Genomic DNA, 17,948 nt, shown 5'->3' with positions numbered 1-17,948 from the left:
CTGTGTTCTGATGCAGTGTGCTGTTCTGTGCGTGTCATGCTGTTGTGTGCATCACCTTGACAAAGCCATCGTTGCTGCAGGTGAGGAACATCCGAATGGTGGGACACATGTCCAGGGCCATCACCTGTACAAGACAAGACGTGTTTATTTCTGGAAACCCTGTGGGAGTACACGAAAATGTACACAAAATATGAAAAGCATTTTTCAAACAACAATAACAACATGTCTGTATGGCAGTTTGTTTACTTTATCATCACTTGGATGCAACACACACACACACGCACACACACACACACACACAACACACACACACACACACACACACACACACATACACACACACATACATACACCTGCACACACACACACACACACACACACACACGCACGCACACACACACACACACACACACACACACACACACACACCCAATACACACAAAAAAATCTTAAAGAAATGAAAGCATTTATCTCATCTTCTGTTTAACTATTTCCCATGAAGCTCTGGTACACAGATCACTCTGTCATCATCAACAGTACATACAACAAGACACAAACTTTTCCTGTGCGACAGACCAAAAAGACCAACATCACAATAATAACCAGGCTCACTTCATCAGAGTGATCGTAGACAGAATTGTGGGTGAGCGCCACAGCAATGGCCATTGCTCCCTGGTTCTGAAGGTCTGACCTCAAGCCTCCAAGACGAAACATCTTCGTCACCCTGAACAGTTCAGTTTAATTGACAAAACAGCAGTTGACTACAACTGCACTGTCAAAAAACAAAACAGAAAAAAACAAAACAGAAAAGATAGTTTTCAGTTATACTTTTTTTTAACTCTCAATTTTTTTTTTTTTTTAAATCACAGACAATAATTTCATAAATCCAGATTTATAGGATCAAAGTGAAAACATGTTGATCAGATCTTGTAAATGTTTAATATCTTCAAATTACAAAACATAAATAAATTGAATAATTCAAACAAAACAATAAAAGCTTTCTCTTCAGTCACAGATATTTTCTTCAAATGAGATCACAATTTTTTTTTTTTTTTTTTTTTTTTTTTTTTTTTTTTTTTTTTGCTGCCATTGACATTGAAATTGAGACACCTTAATCCTTCTTCCGTTGTGGAATATCTTTGTCAACATTAACAATTACACTGATAAACACAAGTCAGCTGCACCTTACTAATCAAAAAAGCAAAGAAAACTTTTTTTTCTCTCTCAGCAATTGACATGAAAACTTGAAAATAAGAATACTCAGATTGTAAAAGTGCTAAAATCATTTTAGTAGACACACAAGACAAAGTTTCTGCTATCTCAAAGTGTTTTGTTTGTTGTTTTTGTTGTTGTTTTAATTCAGGTAACAAGTAAAAACTGATGGAATGTAATGGAAATATGGTTATTTCACAAACAAGTCAACACACACACACACACACACACACACACACACACACCCCCACCTTGGACAAAGAATAATAAAAAGAGAAAGGAAAGAATCACTCACCCATAAGCACCCAAAGCCACACAGATGACATTGTCAAACATTGCAAAGTGGGATGGTGTTCCACTGCAGTCAATCTAAAGAATAAAAAGAAGCAATAACGTTAGAACATTTTCATTTACAGCAACATAAGTGCACTGTGTGTTTGCATGTATGCATACATGTGTGTATATGTGTGGATGTGAGTTTGCTCGTATTGTCAGCTGCAAAACAAAACAAAATCTCTCTCTGTCTCTCAGTCCCTTTGACTCTGTCTCTGTCTCTTTGTCTGGCTCTATCTCTGTCTCTCTGTCTGGCTCTGTCTCTGTCTCTCTCCTTCATCATGATCATTATCATCATCACCACATTACAGTAACTGACAATTCACCTTCGTTCCATTCTTGACATATACAGAAGTAAAACACAAGCCAAATGTACTTGCATTGTCACATGATCTATTGAAAAACTGAGAACTAATAGTACAAGATGCACACTCTCTGTCATTAATGCGTAGAAACTTCTTTTTTTCATAAAAACAAATCTCTACCACCCTATCACCTCTACACCCCCTCTTGTTCTGTGTGATCTGCTTTCACTTTCCCAGATTCCAACACTCCACAATCGGCCACCATTCTTTCTCTGTCTCTGGACCATAAACTTGGAATGCTCTCCCTCCTATGCTTTATCAAGTCCTGGCAATCAGCTCTTTCAAGTCTTGCCTTAAAAGTTACCTCTTTCTAAAAAATAATGCTCTTCCATCCCTTCCTTCCCCACCCCCCGCCCCAGACCTTGCACCCCACAGTTTCTCAAGCCTTCTGTCTACAAGTGTTTATAAGTTTTGTCTTCCATCCCTTTGTTTCAGAGAACTTTTATGTATGCGTGTGAAAGTTGAGTGCAAGTGCTTTGACTTGTTTCTGTCCAAAATTCAGTGCTACATAAACATCATTATCATTGGCGTCAGAGTAACCGTCATTTTTCACTGTCAAATTGAACATGCTGGCCAACACAACACCAACACAACACAGCACAACACCAACACAACACAGAACAACACCAACACAGCACAACACAACACCAACACAGCACAACACAACACAACACAACACCAACACAGCACAACACCAACACAGCACAACACCAACACAACACCAACACCAACACAGCACCAACACAACACCAACACAACACAACACCAACACAGCACAACACAACACCAACACCAACACAACACCAACACAGCACAACACAACACAACACCAACACAGCACAACACAACACCAGCACAGCACAACACAAACACAGCACAACACAACACAACACCAACACAGCACAACACAACACCAACACAAACACAGCACAACACAACACAGCACAACACCAACACCAACACAGCACAACACAAACACAACACAACACAGCACAACACCAACACAGCACAACACAACACCAACACCAACACAGCACAACACAACACCAACACCAACACAGCACAACACAACACAGCACAACACCACACCAACACAGCACAACACCACACCAACACAGCACAACACAACACAACACCAACACCAACACAGCACAACACAACACAACACCAACACCAACACAGCACAACACAACACCAGCACAGCACAACACCTGCCAGAGAGACAGAGCCATCAGTTCCCTCCCTCCCTACCCTTCCTTACCTTCTGCACCAGGACCAGCTCCACGTTGTAGTTGTGCTCCTCCGTGTCCCAGGTGAAGTCTAAGCTCCAGATCTTGACCAGGTTGTCCATGCCGCCCGACACCAGGAAACGGGAGGTAGGCAGCGGCTCCATCATCAAGCCGTCCACCTCCGCAGAGCTGGCCAGGCAGGTGACCTCCCCTTGGTGCGCATCCACCTGCTTCTCCATGATCATCCCATACGACTCCAGGATAGAGATCTGGTGGCACAGTGGGAACACGGCAGTCATGATAGTTAGTAATGATAATCATCATCATAGTAATAATAGTAATAATGATGACAATAACAATAATAATATTAATAAGAAGAATAACAACAATGATGATAATAATAATGATGATGATGATGATGATATATTGGTGGTGGTGTGTCCATCGAGATCGATGATGACCATCGTTGTCATCCAGCTGGGGGATGGGGGGAGGGTGGTGGTGGGGTGGGGGGGAGGATGCTCATGAATCTATCTGTGAATGCGCAGATGGCTGAATAGTCCAATCTGCGCACGAAATGTTCGCTGACAGTTGGGGCAGACAAAGACAGGCATACCATTGTCAGGGAGCTTGTTTGCCCGTGACTTTCTGGCCTGTCTATTCTGAACAGCTGCAGCAGTCCTGTTGGCCTCGCACAACTTGGCGCCTTTGTGCACAGCAGCACGCCATTTGTCTCGGTCCACTGCAGATTCCTCCCAGGAGTCAGGGCTGATATCAAACGCTTTCAGACAGACTTTCAGAGTATCTCTGAAGCGCTTCTTCTGACCTCCATGTGATCTCTTCCCTTGTTGCAGCTCGCCATAGAAGAGCCTTTTGGGCAGCCGATGGTCTGGCATGCGCGCCACGTGTCCAGCCCAGCGAACCTGGGACTGCATCAGGATGGTGAAGATGCTGGGAAGGGTGGCTTTTGCGAGCACCTCTGTGTCTGGGGTCCTGTCTTGCCACTTGATGTTCAGTAGCTTCCTGAGGCATGTTGTGTGGAAGTGGTTCAGCTTCTTGGCATGTCGTTGGTACACTGTCCAAGTTTCGCAGGCGTACAGTAGTGTGGGGAGAACTACTGCTCTGTAGACCTTTAGCTTGGTCTCAAGACTAATGCCTCTTCTGTTCCAGACATTTGCATTGAGTCTACCAAAAGTTGCGCTTGCTCTTGCAATCCTGACGTTCACTTCATCATCGATGGTCGCATTTTGTGACAGTGTGCTGCCAAGGTATGTGAACCGCTCCACCGCACTGAGTCTCTGACCGTTGACTGTGATGTTGGGCTCAACGTAGGGTTTCCCTGGGGCTGGCTGATGGAGAACTTCAGTTTTCCTCGTGCTGATGGTAAGGCCGAAGTTCCTGCTGGCAGTGGCAAATTTGTCGACGCTGAGTTGCATGTCAGCTTCAGATCCAGCGTTGAGGGCACAATCATCAGCAAACAAAAAGTCTCTGATGATGTCTGTCATGACCTTCGTTTTTGCTTGAAGCCTTCTGAGGTTAAACAGCTTGCCATCTGTTCGGTACTTTAGGCTGATTCCAACATCGCCATCTCTGAAGGCATCAGTAAGCATTGCAGAGAATATGAGACTGAACAGCGCTGGAGCCATGACGCAGCCTTGCTTGACACCATTTGTGACAGCAAAAGGAGCAGATGTTTCGCCATTGTCCTGGACTCGAGCCTGCATGCCTTCATGGAATTGGCTGACCAAGGAAATAAATTTCCGAGGGCATCCGTACTTGGCCATGATCTTCCACAGTCCCTCTCTACTCACTGTGTCGAAGGCCTTAGTGAGGTCGACATAGGTGGAGAACAGATCAGCATTTTGCTCCTGACATTTCTCTTGCAGCTGCCTTGCAGCAAACACCATGTCGGTGGTTCCACGCTCTTTCCGGAATCTACATTGCCTCTCAGGCAAATGACCTTGGTCAAGGTGTGCTGTGAGGCGGTTTAATAGGATCCTGGCAAGTATCTTGCCTGCGATGGAGAGCAAGGAAATGCCCCGATGGTTATCACAGGCTTGCCAGTTCCCCTTTCAATATAATAATATTAATACGAAGATAATAATAATGATGATGATGATATATTAATGCTAATATAAATAATAACAACATCAATAATAATAAGAATAACAATAATAATGATGATGATTATTATTATTAAATAATAACAATAATGATGATGATGATGATGACGATGATGACAGTAATAATAACACAGTAGTAATGATAATGATAATGATAATAATAATAATAACAACAATAACAATAACAATAATGATACAGACTGTCACACACACTTCCCAGACAGGGAGCTCTTAATGTTTACAACAACAAAAATTATACACATATGAACATACCAGCAACAAGCATACCATGCTAAAACAAGCATATGCACACACAAGCACACAAATAAACACACCTGCCCACACACACACACATGTGACTCTGAAGTGCAAGAAGCGCTATAGTCAATAAGCTGCTAGGCAGAATGGTAGGGACCTTCTGAGAGACTTTTTGCATCTATGTATCTAAAAGACTCAAAGCACAGACATGTGTCTCACCTGTCCATTCTTCATGCCCATGAAGACCAATGTGTCCTCTGCTTCTCGGTCTCCTGTTCCAGTTTTCTGGGAAGAAGAATACAAAGTAGAGAATTAACAAATAAAGATGAGACACACACACACACACACACACACACACACACACACACACACACACATACACAACACACAACACACACACATCCCACCCCAATCTTACCACCATGTGTAGACATACTATTCGCAATTGTGTGTGATGTTTGGCTTTATTTACATATGTCTTGGTTTAGATTATTTACATACACATGCAACATTTAAAGAAAATCTGTCTCTGACAAAAACTTTAACCCAAAGATGGAACTGAAAATAATTAAAAAATCAAAAACTTAAAAACAAGCAGACAACTGAAACAGCCATTCCAAAACTCCAACTGACCACTCTCATCATGGCAAGAGCCCCAACTTTCTTGTCGGCCAAAGGTGGCTCCAGCACCTCAGATGCTCGCAGTGGGTTTCTTGATGCATCCAGCACTGCAACTGTGAAAACAAAAATGCACTTTTTTTTTTGTTTGTTTGCTGGTTTTTTGGTTGCTTTTTTGAGAAGCAGGAAGGTGGGTGTCCTGAGTTGAAACACACAAACATGCACATAATGTGTATGTACATTTCATTGCTACACACACACACACACACACACACACACACACACACCACCCCCTCAAACCCATACACACACATGCACACATACTCTCTCTCTCTCTCTCTCTCTCTCTCTCTCTCTCTCTCTCCTAGAAGAGTATAGCACCTCCAGAGTTAAGCGCTAACAACATTTTCTTCTTTTTTTTGTTCCATTCAAACATCAGGGTGGGGGTGGGGGGGGAAGCAAATGCAGCACAGCATGCCCACCTTCTCCCTCGCTGAGGATGGTATAGAGACTGCGCTCCTTGCTGTTGTAGAGAAAGTCACTGAGGACCTGTTTGTTGGGCAGGGGGGACATGCTGGTGATTGTCGTGCCTGTCACCGGCGAGATCATCTGAACAAACCCATCCTGCACACCACGCAACAGTGACACTGACAGTACAGACAGTGACAGTAGTAGCAGTAATGTAGCAAGTAAGCAGCAACAATAGTAGTTTGTAGTACAAGTAGCACAGCTCTACATGAGTATTACAGCAGCAACAACAGTAAAAGTAGCAGCTGTGGCAGCATAACTACCATCACCAGTAGTAGAAGTGATACAGCAGCAGCAGTAGTAGTAGTAGCAGTCACAGCAACACGAGTAATACAAAAGCAGGAACAGCAACAGTAAAAGTAGCAGCTGTAACAGCAGTACTGCCATCAGCAGTAGTTGTAGAGGTGATGTTGGCAGTGCTTTGTACAATATAGTCGTGATGTTGGCAGCTCAGCGTTTTGAACTCTTCTTCTTCTTCTTCTTCTTCTTCTTTCCGTTACACGACCAACGTCGACTTGCCGATGACTCTGTCATGCATGCTGGGTATTTTCGTGTCTCCATAACCCATCGATCACTGACATGGGTTACAGGATCTTTAACGTGCGTATTTGATCTTCTGCGTGCTTATACACGCGAAGTGGGTTCAGGCACTAGCAGGTCTGCACATATGTTGACCTAGGAGATCGGAAAAATCTCCACCCTTTACCCACCAGGCGCCGTTACCGTGATTCGAACCCGGGACCCTCAGATTGAAAGTCCAACGCTTTAACCACTTGGCTATTGCGCCCGTCATTTCCTGTTCATGCATCTGTACTCTCAGATGCTAACACAACATACATAATTACAACTTTGGAGACCAGACAGGATTCAACTTTGGATCTCATGTTTAATCTGCCTAGCCTTCCCTGCACTCACAAGTTTCATCTTTTTACCCAAATAATATCATAGATCCATCTGATTACTCAAACAAAGTCATCATGTTCTGCATACACTGCTGACACTTATGGCCCTAAAGAAGCAGAAAAAGCAGTGGTTGCAGTTTAAACAATACAAGTAGCAATACCAGCAAACAGACAACACAAATCTGTTTCACAATATTCCAGTCACCAAAAAAATAATATTGATAAAAAGTGTATACATCGTACAGTGCATCTTTCTAAATATATGGGTGCAGTGGGGTGCAGTGCAGTGGGGTGCAGTAGGGTGCAGTGGGGTGCAGTGCAATGGGGTGCAGTGGGGTGCAGTGCAGTGCAGTGGGGTGCAGTGCAGTGCAGTGGGGTGCAATGCAGTGTAATGGGTGCAGTGGGGTGCAGTGCAGTGCAGTGGGGTGCAGTGCAGTGCAGTGGGGTGCAGTGCAGTGCAGTGGGGTGCAATGCAGTGTAGTGGGTGCAGTGGGGTGCAGTGCAGTGGGGTGCAGTGCAGTACAGTGCAGTAGGGTGCAGTGCAATGGGGTGCAGTGGGGTGCAGTGCAATGCAGAGGGGTGAGGTGCAGTGGGGTGAAGTGCAGTGTGGTGCAGTGCAGTGTGGTGCAGTGCAGTGGGGTGCAGTGCAGTGGGGTGAAGTGCAGTGCAGTGAGGTGCAGTGGGTGCAGAGGGGTGCAGTGCAGTGCAGTGGGGTGAGTTGCAGTGCAGTGCAGTGCAGTGAAGTGTAGTGTACATTACCAGTTCTTGGCAATGTATATAACAAAGTAAAATAAACAAACAAATAAACATTTGATGCAGTCATGTACATTTGTTTGAAATCAAAGAGGACAAGGCTGGGCGAATTTAGACATTCAGATTTTTTGCTGTGAACATACCTCTGTGGAGACCAGAATTCTGTTGGGGTGACCTCCAATGCAGCAAAACCTTTGCAGTTTACGGACTGGACTAGTCACATTCACAAACAGCCTGTGGAACTGGAAGATAAAATAGACTAAGAAAATTAGCTGATCAGTGTTTTGTCTCCAGTAATTGTTCGTAATAAATGTAAACTGATTTGTGAGTTTTTGGGGATTTATAAAGGCGGGTGTGTGCGCGCGCGTGTGTGTGTGAGTGTGTGTGTGTGTGTGTGTGTGTGTGTGTGTGTGTGTGTGTGTGGTGTGTGTGAGTGTTCAAAAAGTAAGCCAAATCTAACATCAGCTATACGTTGGAAAGCAATAACACCATGTATATTGGACCATAATAAAGTTTATCCTTTCCATGAGCGAACAAAGTATCACACACACACACACACACACACACACACACACACACACACACACACACACACACACACACACACACACTCACTCACTCACTCTCTCACACACACACACACACACACACACACACACACACACAGAGAGAGAGAGAGAGAGAGAGAGAGAGAGAGAGAGATGGAAATGAATAACAAGAGTGAATAATATGTGTGTAAAAATATATATATATATACATATATATATGTGTGTGTGTGTGTGTGTGTGTGTGTGTGTGTGTGTGTACAGACAGGCAGACAGACAGACAGATAGATGAAACTGACGGACCACTATTCGATCACTGCACACTTTCAGGATGCTTTCTAAAAAAATTTCCAAATCACTATACAAAGAATGGCGCTTCAGAGTCTTTTCCGTTTCTCTCACCTGGTTCATTGTGTAAACTGTGACTTCATTTTCCGTCTGACAGAATAATGTCTCATCAGTCAGCAGCTTCATGGACAGCACCTTCCCGCCAGTATCCAGTGACATATACTGTGTAATTGAGAAACAAATAGAATTAATAATAATAATAATGATATAATAATAATAGTAGTAGTAGTAGTAATAATGATGATGATGAAGATGATGATAATGATGATGATGATGGCGATGATAATAATAATAATAATAATGATGATGATGATGATAATAATAATAATAATTATTATAATGTTGATGATGGTGATGATGATGATGATGAAGATGATGATAATAATAATAATGATGATGATAATATAATAATAATAATAATAACACACACACACACACACACACACACACACACACACACACACACACACACACACACACACACACACACACACACACACACACACACACACCTTGCACAATACACGCAGACACAAACGCTACCTTCTGGAAACTGTCCAAGCGCCACACAAAAATGGAACCATCAGTCGATGCAGAGAAGAGCAATGGGTCTTTCCTGTGTCCTTGTAAAGCTTATTAACAACAAGAAAGAAAAAAAAAATCACGCTGAAAACAAATCTTATTAAAGAAAACTAAACTAAACTGAATTTATGTCATAATGTCCAGAAGCTGTTTTCCTATACAAAGGCGTTGAAAGTTTTTGTTTTTTTTCTTCTTCTTCTTCTTCTTCTTTCAGATACATGAGTGTGTGTGTGTGTGTGTGTGTGTGTGTGTGTGTGTGTGTGTGTGTGTGTGTGTGTGTGTGAGAGAGAGAGAGAGAGAAAGAGAGAGAGTGCGTAGGAGGGTCTGTGGGTGTGTGTGTCTGTGTGTCTGTATGTCTGTGTGTCTGTGTGTCTGAGTGTGCGTGTGTGAGTTTTTGTGTGTGTGAGTGTGCGTGCGCATGTGTCCGCATATGAATTTGTATTTGTATGTTTCTTTTTTTGTCACAACAGATTTCTCTGTGTGAAATTCGGGCTGCTCTCCACAGGGAGAGCGCGTCGCTACACTGAAAGCGCCACCCATTTTGGGTTTGTTTTTTTCCTGCGTGCAGTTTTATTTGTTTTTCCTATCGAAGTGGATTTTTCTACAGAATTTTGCTAGGAACAACCCTTTGTTGCCATGGATTCTTTTACGTGCGCTACATGCATGCTGCACACGGGACCTCGGTTGATCATCTTATCCAAATGACTACCCACCCAAGGTCTCGTGGAGGGGGAAGTGGGGAAATATCGGCGGCTGGGCTGTGATTCGAACCAGCACACTCAGATTTTCTCGCTTCTTAGGCGGACGGTTTACCTCTAAGCCATCACTCCACATGAATGTATGTGTGTGTGTGTGTGTGTGTGTGTGTGTGTGTGTGTGTGTGTGTGTGTGTGTGTGTGTGTGTGTGTGTGTGTGTGTGCACATGTGGCTGTGTACGCAGGAGTCTAAAACAAGACAAGGAGTGGAGCTGAGCGGTGCAGTGTGATGCAGAAGAGGCTGGCTGCAACAAACTGATACCTGTAACCGGCCCTCCATGCCCAGGGAACTCATGCACCTGGGTATACACAATGGAGTTCCAGATCTGAAAAAAAAATTCAATAAAGAAAGAATTTTTTTTTAATACAGTTTTCTTTAACACATAGTTCCCTCCAACCTCCCTTGCCATTTTCACCCCTTGCTTTCATTTCCACACAAGAGAAGTCATATAATGAGGTTCATGATATCACATTAATAATAATAATAATGGATATTTATATAGCACACTATCCAGAAATCTGCTCTAGGTGCTTTACAAAAACGCTTTTGTTAGCATAAAACATTACATCAATGTTACATACACACACACCAAAATGTGACCACACACACACACACACACACACACACACACACACACACACACACACACACACACACACACACACACACACACACACACTGCATACATACATTTTAACATACATGTGTATCTAACAGCTACCCTAACACATACGCACACATAGGCAGGCACAAACTTACATAAACACACGCACACACAATACACATTCATATACATGTATGTAGTTATGTACACATACATATATATATATACACACATAGTCAAGCACAGCTGATGCAAAGGAAGTGGACCTGCCACAGTTGAACTTATTGCTGAGGGAAAAGGTGAGTTTTGAGACGAGATTTAAAAGATGCGAGGGAATCAGAATGACGGATGACGGATGACATTACAACAACATAATCTTAGCAATGTAATGGTAGGGGTGGTTGGAGGTGGGGGGGGGTTGTCGGAGCAATTAATGTAGTGGACTGACCCGCTGGAATTCAGAGTAGTTTCACTTTGAGGCAGTGTCAAAGCATACAGAATGATCCTCACATGCTGCACCACAACAGCTTTTTTTTTTTTTGCTTTTTTTTTTTTTTTTTTTTTTTTTTTTTTGCTTTTTTTTGTATTTGTATTTCTTTTTATCACAACAGATTTCTCTGTGTGAAATTCGGGCTGCTCTCTCACGGGAGAGTGCGTCGCTACACTACAGCGTTACCCATTTTTTGGTATTTTTTCCTGCGTGCAGTTTTATTTGTTTTTTCCTATGGAAGTGGATTTTTCTATAGAATTTTGCCAGGAACATCCCTTTTGTTTCCGTGGGTTCTTTTACGTGCGCTAAGTGCATGCTGCACACGGGACCTCGGTTTATCGTCTCATCCGAATGACTAGCGTCCAGACCACCACTCAAGGTCTAGTGGAGGGGGAGAAAATGTCGGCGGCTGAGCCGTGATTCGAACCAGCGCGCTCAGATTCTCTCCCTTCCTAGGCGGACGCGTTACCTCTAGGCCATCACTCCACCTTTTAAGAAGCAGATGCCTGACCTATGAACTTAAACCAACTGAATATGAAACCACAGGAACAACTACAATGCCTTTTGTTCTGACGAGCCAAGGCATTGAAAAGATCAGTACTGATTGAGTGGGTGGATGATTGAACAATTGATTGACTTCTCATTCAGTTAATTAATCAACCACATCACCAATGGAAATTTTTTTTTAATAAACCGGCATCAGCATTATCATTGTCCTCATCACCATCATCATCTTCGTAATGATCATTGTTACCATCACCATCATCAGTAAAAAATTTTAAAAAATTACCTTAATGCTGCCATCTGTAGACCCAGTAACCAGATACTCTCCATCATGATATATGCAGCACCTGCCAACATGTCAGTACTCAAGATAGTGTCCACATCAACAGCATGAAATTTTTACAGATAAATGACAAGTTATCAGATTTTTATGAGGAAAACGTTTATGCATGCACGCATGGACACACACACACACACACACACACACACACACACACACACACACACACACACACACACACACACACACACTGACACACACACACACGCATGGACACACACACACACACACACACACACACACACACACACACACACACACACACAGTGAAATTCATTCTCACACTGTGAAATTAATTCACTCTATCATCAGCATAACAGAAACCTTCATCAGTCAACGTAAGTCTTATGGTATGAAATAGATTGTGCTCATTACATGAAGGCATTTTTTGCATTTTTGTTTGTTAGGTAGAAATATATTATTGTTATGGCAAACACAGCACAAAAACATGCATATGAACCAGAGGTTTTGGAATATGAGAAAAATATTTTCCAAGCTTGCTGATAATGCAAACTAAACTGGGACAGTGGATTGACTAGATGTCATGATATTGTTAAGCAGCATTAATTGTTCTCCATTACAATGTTTGGAAATTATTACCTTTTTGTTATGTTGATTGCATTAAAAGTTGCTTTTAAAGTATCTGTTTGAAAATGGGCTTTTCTAAGTGGTATCAAATTTTGCTTGAAATGATTTTTTTGTTTACTGTACATGCATTCATTCACACACACACACACACACATGCTAACACACACAAACATACATAGTGAGCATGTTTGCACAGAGAGATATGTAGTAAATATGTATAAATACTACATATGCTTTCTCATACCTTATTGATTTTTGTTCATGACTGTTTGTGCTTTGAAAACTGATTAAAACTAAAAGCGTATTGATGTTAAGCATTGTCGATTGTCACATTATGGAAGTAGACGTCAAATGAAACTACTACTACTACTACTACTACTACTACTACGCTTCACCAGCATTAACTCTAATAAAATGGGCCATTATGACGACGAAAACTGACTGGGTATGGATAAACAGATCTATCTATGGATGGTGAAGTTAATCACACACACACACACACACACACACACACACACACACACACACACACACACACACACACACACACACAGAGAGAGAGAGAGAGAGGGGGGGAGAGAGAGAGAGAGAGAGAGAGAGAGAAACACAATATATATAATTTTAGGTAATTTAGCTTTCTCAATATGATTTAAGAAATAGCCAGTAACATTAATAGTTGCAGTAATTGTTCTGGAAGTGGTCATAATTTGATAATGGTTGCCGTGCAAAAAGAAATTCAAGAACGTGGAATAAGACCGTAGTTAGTATCAGTGCAAACAATAGCAGTGACTATTATCATAATATATAAATGAATATAAAAAAAATTAAGTTAATAATTACTCAATGCAACTCTTTTAAAAACGAAAAGAAAATTCATGGCCAAATGTGTTAGAATATAATGCATCATTGCATGCAGTGTCTTGTGAGAAAAATAACAGACTGTGACACAGTTCTAGACTTTTTGTTTAAAATCACTGCACTCTTTTAACAATACCTGGTCAGTTTTCCTGGATGTCTGTTGACCATTACATGTGTCTGTTTGCTTGTCTGAAAACAGCGAATTTTCAAGTAAGTGAACAGGACCTTTTCATGGATAGAACACAAATCTCCAAGTAATAAACTGAGTAATATGTAATGTGTGTGTGTGTGTGTGTGTGTGCGTGCGCGCGTGTGTGTGCAGATATGTGTGCCTTTGTGTGTTGGCCTATGAGGAAGTAGCGCATCATTTTTCAGTCCTTGAATAAAAATGAAGTCCACAAGGCATATTTTTTAAATGAGCAATTTTAATAAAATAACTGAGAAGATTAGCAAGTTTTCTTGTTTTTTGTTGTTGTTTGTTTGTTAGTTTGTTTGTTGTTTTTGTTGTTGTTTGTTTTTTGCTGTTGGTTTGTTTTGTTTGATTTTTTGTTGTTGTTTTTTGTTGTTGTTGCTGTTGTTGTTGTTTTGTTTGTTTGTTTGTTTGTTTTTATTTGCTTTTTGTTGTTTTGGGGTTGCTGTTTTTGTTTTTGTTTTTTTGTTGTTTTTGTTTTTTTGTTTTGTTTTGTTTTTGTTGTTTGTTTGTTTGTTTGTTTGTTTTTTGGGGGGAGGCGGGGGGTGGGTGTCCATTTCATTTTCACCATCATGATTGTTGTTCAGTGTTTTCGTATCCTATTTAAATTCTGGGACCTATTTTAACATCAACTTTCGTGCACTGTTTCAGTGATAGGAGAAGTTTGAATAATACTCCATGAATGGTGATAAAAACTGACCATGTCAATATCTGCATCAGCTTGACGTTGTACAGTGTATGACACCAAAATTATGATCAGTAGATGTTGTGATCTCACCCTCCGATGTATGCAAAATGAAACAAGAAAAGGGCGGCTTGACTTGACAAGTCTCGGTTGTTAACACGCTTCATGTTATTTCTCACATGTTTGACCGGAAAACGTGCGAAAAGTTTCGTTTAAATAGGTCCCAGATTAGGATACTAAAGTATTATGAATATTTTGTTGTTTTATTTCTTTCGCTTACCCTGTAGTTTATGACTGTCATGCCTTTATCTGACACAACGAACACTTGAGAATTCTTGGAATCAACTTTCAATTCCGTCACTTCCTGTAAACAAAGTCAGGTGACAAAGTGAGATCATCATCAACAACAACAACAACAACAACAGTATCAGTATCAGTAACTCAAGGAGGCGTCACTGCGTTCGGACAAATCCATATACGCTGTACCACATCTGCTTAGCAGATGCCTGACCAGCAGCGAAACCCAACGCGCTTAACAACAGAAACCAAACAAAAAACCCCCAAAAGAGGAATCTACCCAACTATATCCAAAGCACAGTTGAAGGTGATTTTTTTTCTTTTAAACAATTGTAAGAAAAGATTTCAGGTGTATTGTATTGAATTGTATTGTACTGTAGGTATACATATATTACTTTCGGTCCACAGATTTCTCAATGTGACTCACGCTGTTGCCCCCGGCGACTGAGATTGCGACGCTGTCCTTCAGTTCTTTGGGGGGTTTTTTATGTGTGTGTGTGTGTTTGTTGTTTTTTTCTGCCCCATTATCTGCACCGTTTCAGTGGCATTACTCCCACGCCGCTCATTTAGATTCCCCCATACACGGCCACACCCGGGTTCGTCCGTCGCAGTTCCAGCGTCGGCAGTCCACAGGGAACCATCGATGTTAGGTCGCCAGGAGGCCACACACCAGAGGAGACCCTGCACTGCTGCTGAGTCCTTCAGTTTATTGTATGTCTGCAAGTGTATTTGTTTCACTGACCAGCAAAATGGATTTTACTGCAGAACTTCACCAGCGACAACACGTACTTTTGTCGCCGTGGGTTATTTTACATGTACACCTACAAAGTGCATGCTGTTCGCAGGGCTCTCGGTTTATCGCAGTCGACGTCTTCGTCGTCGTCGTCAGAAGTAGCAGTAGTAGCAGCAGCACCAGTACAGCAACAGCAGCAGCAGCAGTTGTAGTCGTAATTTTTGTTGTAATCGCAGTAGGAATTGTATGTATTATATTTAGGAGGAGGAGGAGACAAGACAAATTCTTTATTTCGAGGATAATAGATAAGCACTGGTGTGCTTTTTTACATCCAGTCCCCGCCCTGAATAGGGTCTACACTACACAATATTTAATAAAAATGAAAGCATGGTGTTAGTAGAGATACACAACAGAGGAAAAAAAATATGCATGAATCAAAACAAAACAACAACCACACACACACACACACGCATACACACACACACACACACACACACACACACACACACACACACACACACACATGACATACAGGCACAAGCATGGTGTTAGTAAAATGCAGGTTAAAAAAAAAAGGAACAAAATCAAAGAAACAAACACGCACAACACACACCGCATTACATATCAGAATGGGGGATAGAGGGTGAGGAAGGTTCTGTCAACCATACACATTTGACAAACAGTATCAATAAAATGAATGATTTACATTACACGGAGGAGGGGGAGAGCAGGCCAAGACATAAAGAGTACAGTGTTTGAAGCTTCGTGAAACAGTTAACTGAATGGCATATAAATTAAATTAAATGGGGGAAAATGAAAGCAGTTAATTAAGAAGTTATGAACCAATATGGAAACGATACGGATACTCACAGAATCTTTGCTGATGTTGAGTGCCAGTTTCTTTCCTTTCTGGAGGGATGTCAAATACTGAAATATAAAGGATAAAGTCAGTGTACGCTAATGCTTCTATTTAATTTCAATGTGCTCGAGCAGAATCGTTAGTGAAAACATCACTTTTATGTGTGGTTGTGGTGTTTCTTAGTTCTTTCTGTTTTTACATTAAGAATACTAGTTATTACCTGCAGTGTGTGGATGTATGTATGAAACGGTGTATGTGATATTTTTTACATTTGTATCTTCCTAATATTCGTAAAAGCTGTTGTTGACTTTTACAGTTATGGTCCCCATGTTGTTTACTTGTCTATGTTGTGATAATGCACCTGACCAAATTTCTCCAGTTGGAGATAATTAAGTTATTCTTATCTTATCTTATCTTATCTTATCTTATCTTATGTATTCTCTTCGAGTGCACAGAACTGTAATCAGTAAAACGCATTGAAGGGTGGCATATAGTAGCCCCCAGTGTACATGTCCTAATCAAGCGACTGAAATGTGTTCTGGAGGGGGGAAAAAATACTGTACAAACAACGAAACTCAGATTCGGCATTTCAGATATGCCAAACAGTAGTGGTTGCACACTTCTGTCTGTGTTTTATAGAAATTTAAAAAAAAACTAACATAATTATTGAAAAGGACTGAGATAAATTGACACAAGAGATGGAAATTCGTACGTGCTGTCCACATGCAGCAACATAGTCTGCTATTGTTTTTACTATTCCACAAATAAGCTGGAAAACTCGGTATAAAACACACGGCTTCAGTAAAAGTATATAAACAGATAAACATAATATATTAATGTTTACATGCATGTATGTATATAGGCCTCGATATAGATATATCGGGAGAGAGAGAGAGATGAGATGAGCTCACATCTTTCTGAGCGGAAGTAAGTATACCTACCAATCAACGATTGATCATTTCAGGACAGTCATGCCATACTTATGCTGCAGTTACCTCTTTACCGCTGAGCTTCCACGTTTCCACGAAGCCTTTCCCACCTGCGATGATTTCTTCTGTTTCACGGTTGTAAGCCATACTGCGCACAATAGATAAACTGATAAATAAACAAACAATTGATGGGGCCTACACACACACACACACACACACACACACACACACACACACACACACACACACACACTGACTGTCTCACACGAATGCGTGCGTGCATCAGTAACTGATTGATTGATTGATTGATTGATTGACT

General features: G+C 41.4%; 1 protein-coding gene across 1 annotated transcript in view; it reads right to left on the bottom strand.

The window, feature by feature from the left end:
• The window catches only part of LOC143290640 (uncharacterized), a 66,166-nt gene extending 65,452 nt beyond the window's left edge, over positions 1 to 714 (bottom strand). The window contains exons 1-2 of the mRNA XM_076600215.1: positions 613 to 714; positions 56 to 124 (exon numbers count right to left, since the gene is read on the bottom strand). Coding sequence (XP_076456330.1) covers positions 56 to 124; positions 613 to 714 — 171 coding nt within the window. The remainder of the gene's footprint in view (positions 1 to 55; positions 125 to 612) is intronic.
• Positions 715 to 17,948: the final 17,234 nt, after the last annotated feature.

The sequence above is a fragment of the Babylonia areolata genome, chromosome 1, assembly GCF_041734735.1.
Source record: "Babylonia areolata isolate BAREFJ2019XMU chromosome 1, ASM4173473v1, whole genome shotgun sequence".
NCBI lineage: Eukaryota > Metazoa > Mollusca > Gastropoda > Neogastropoda > Buccinidae > Babylonia > Babylonia areolata.
This window is presented reverse-complemented; position numbering and strand designations above follow the sequence as displayed.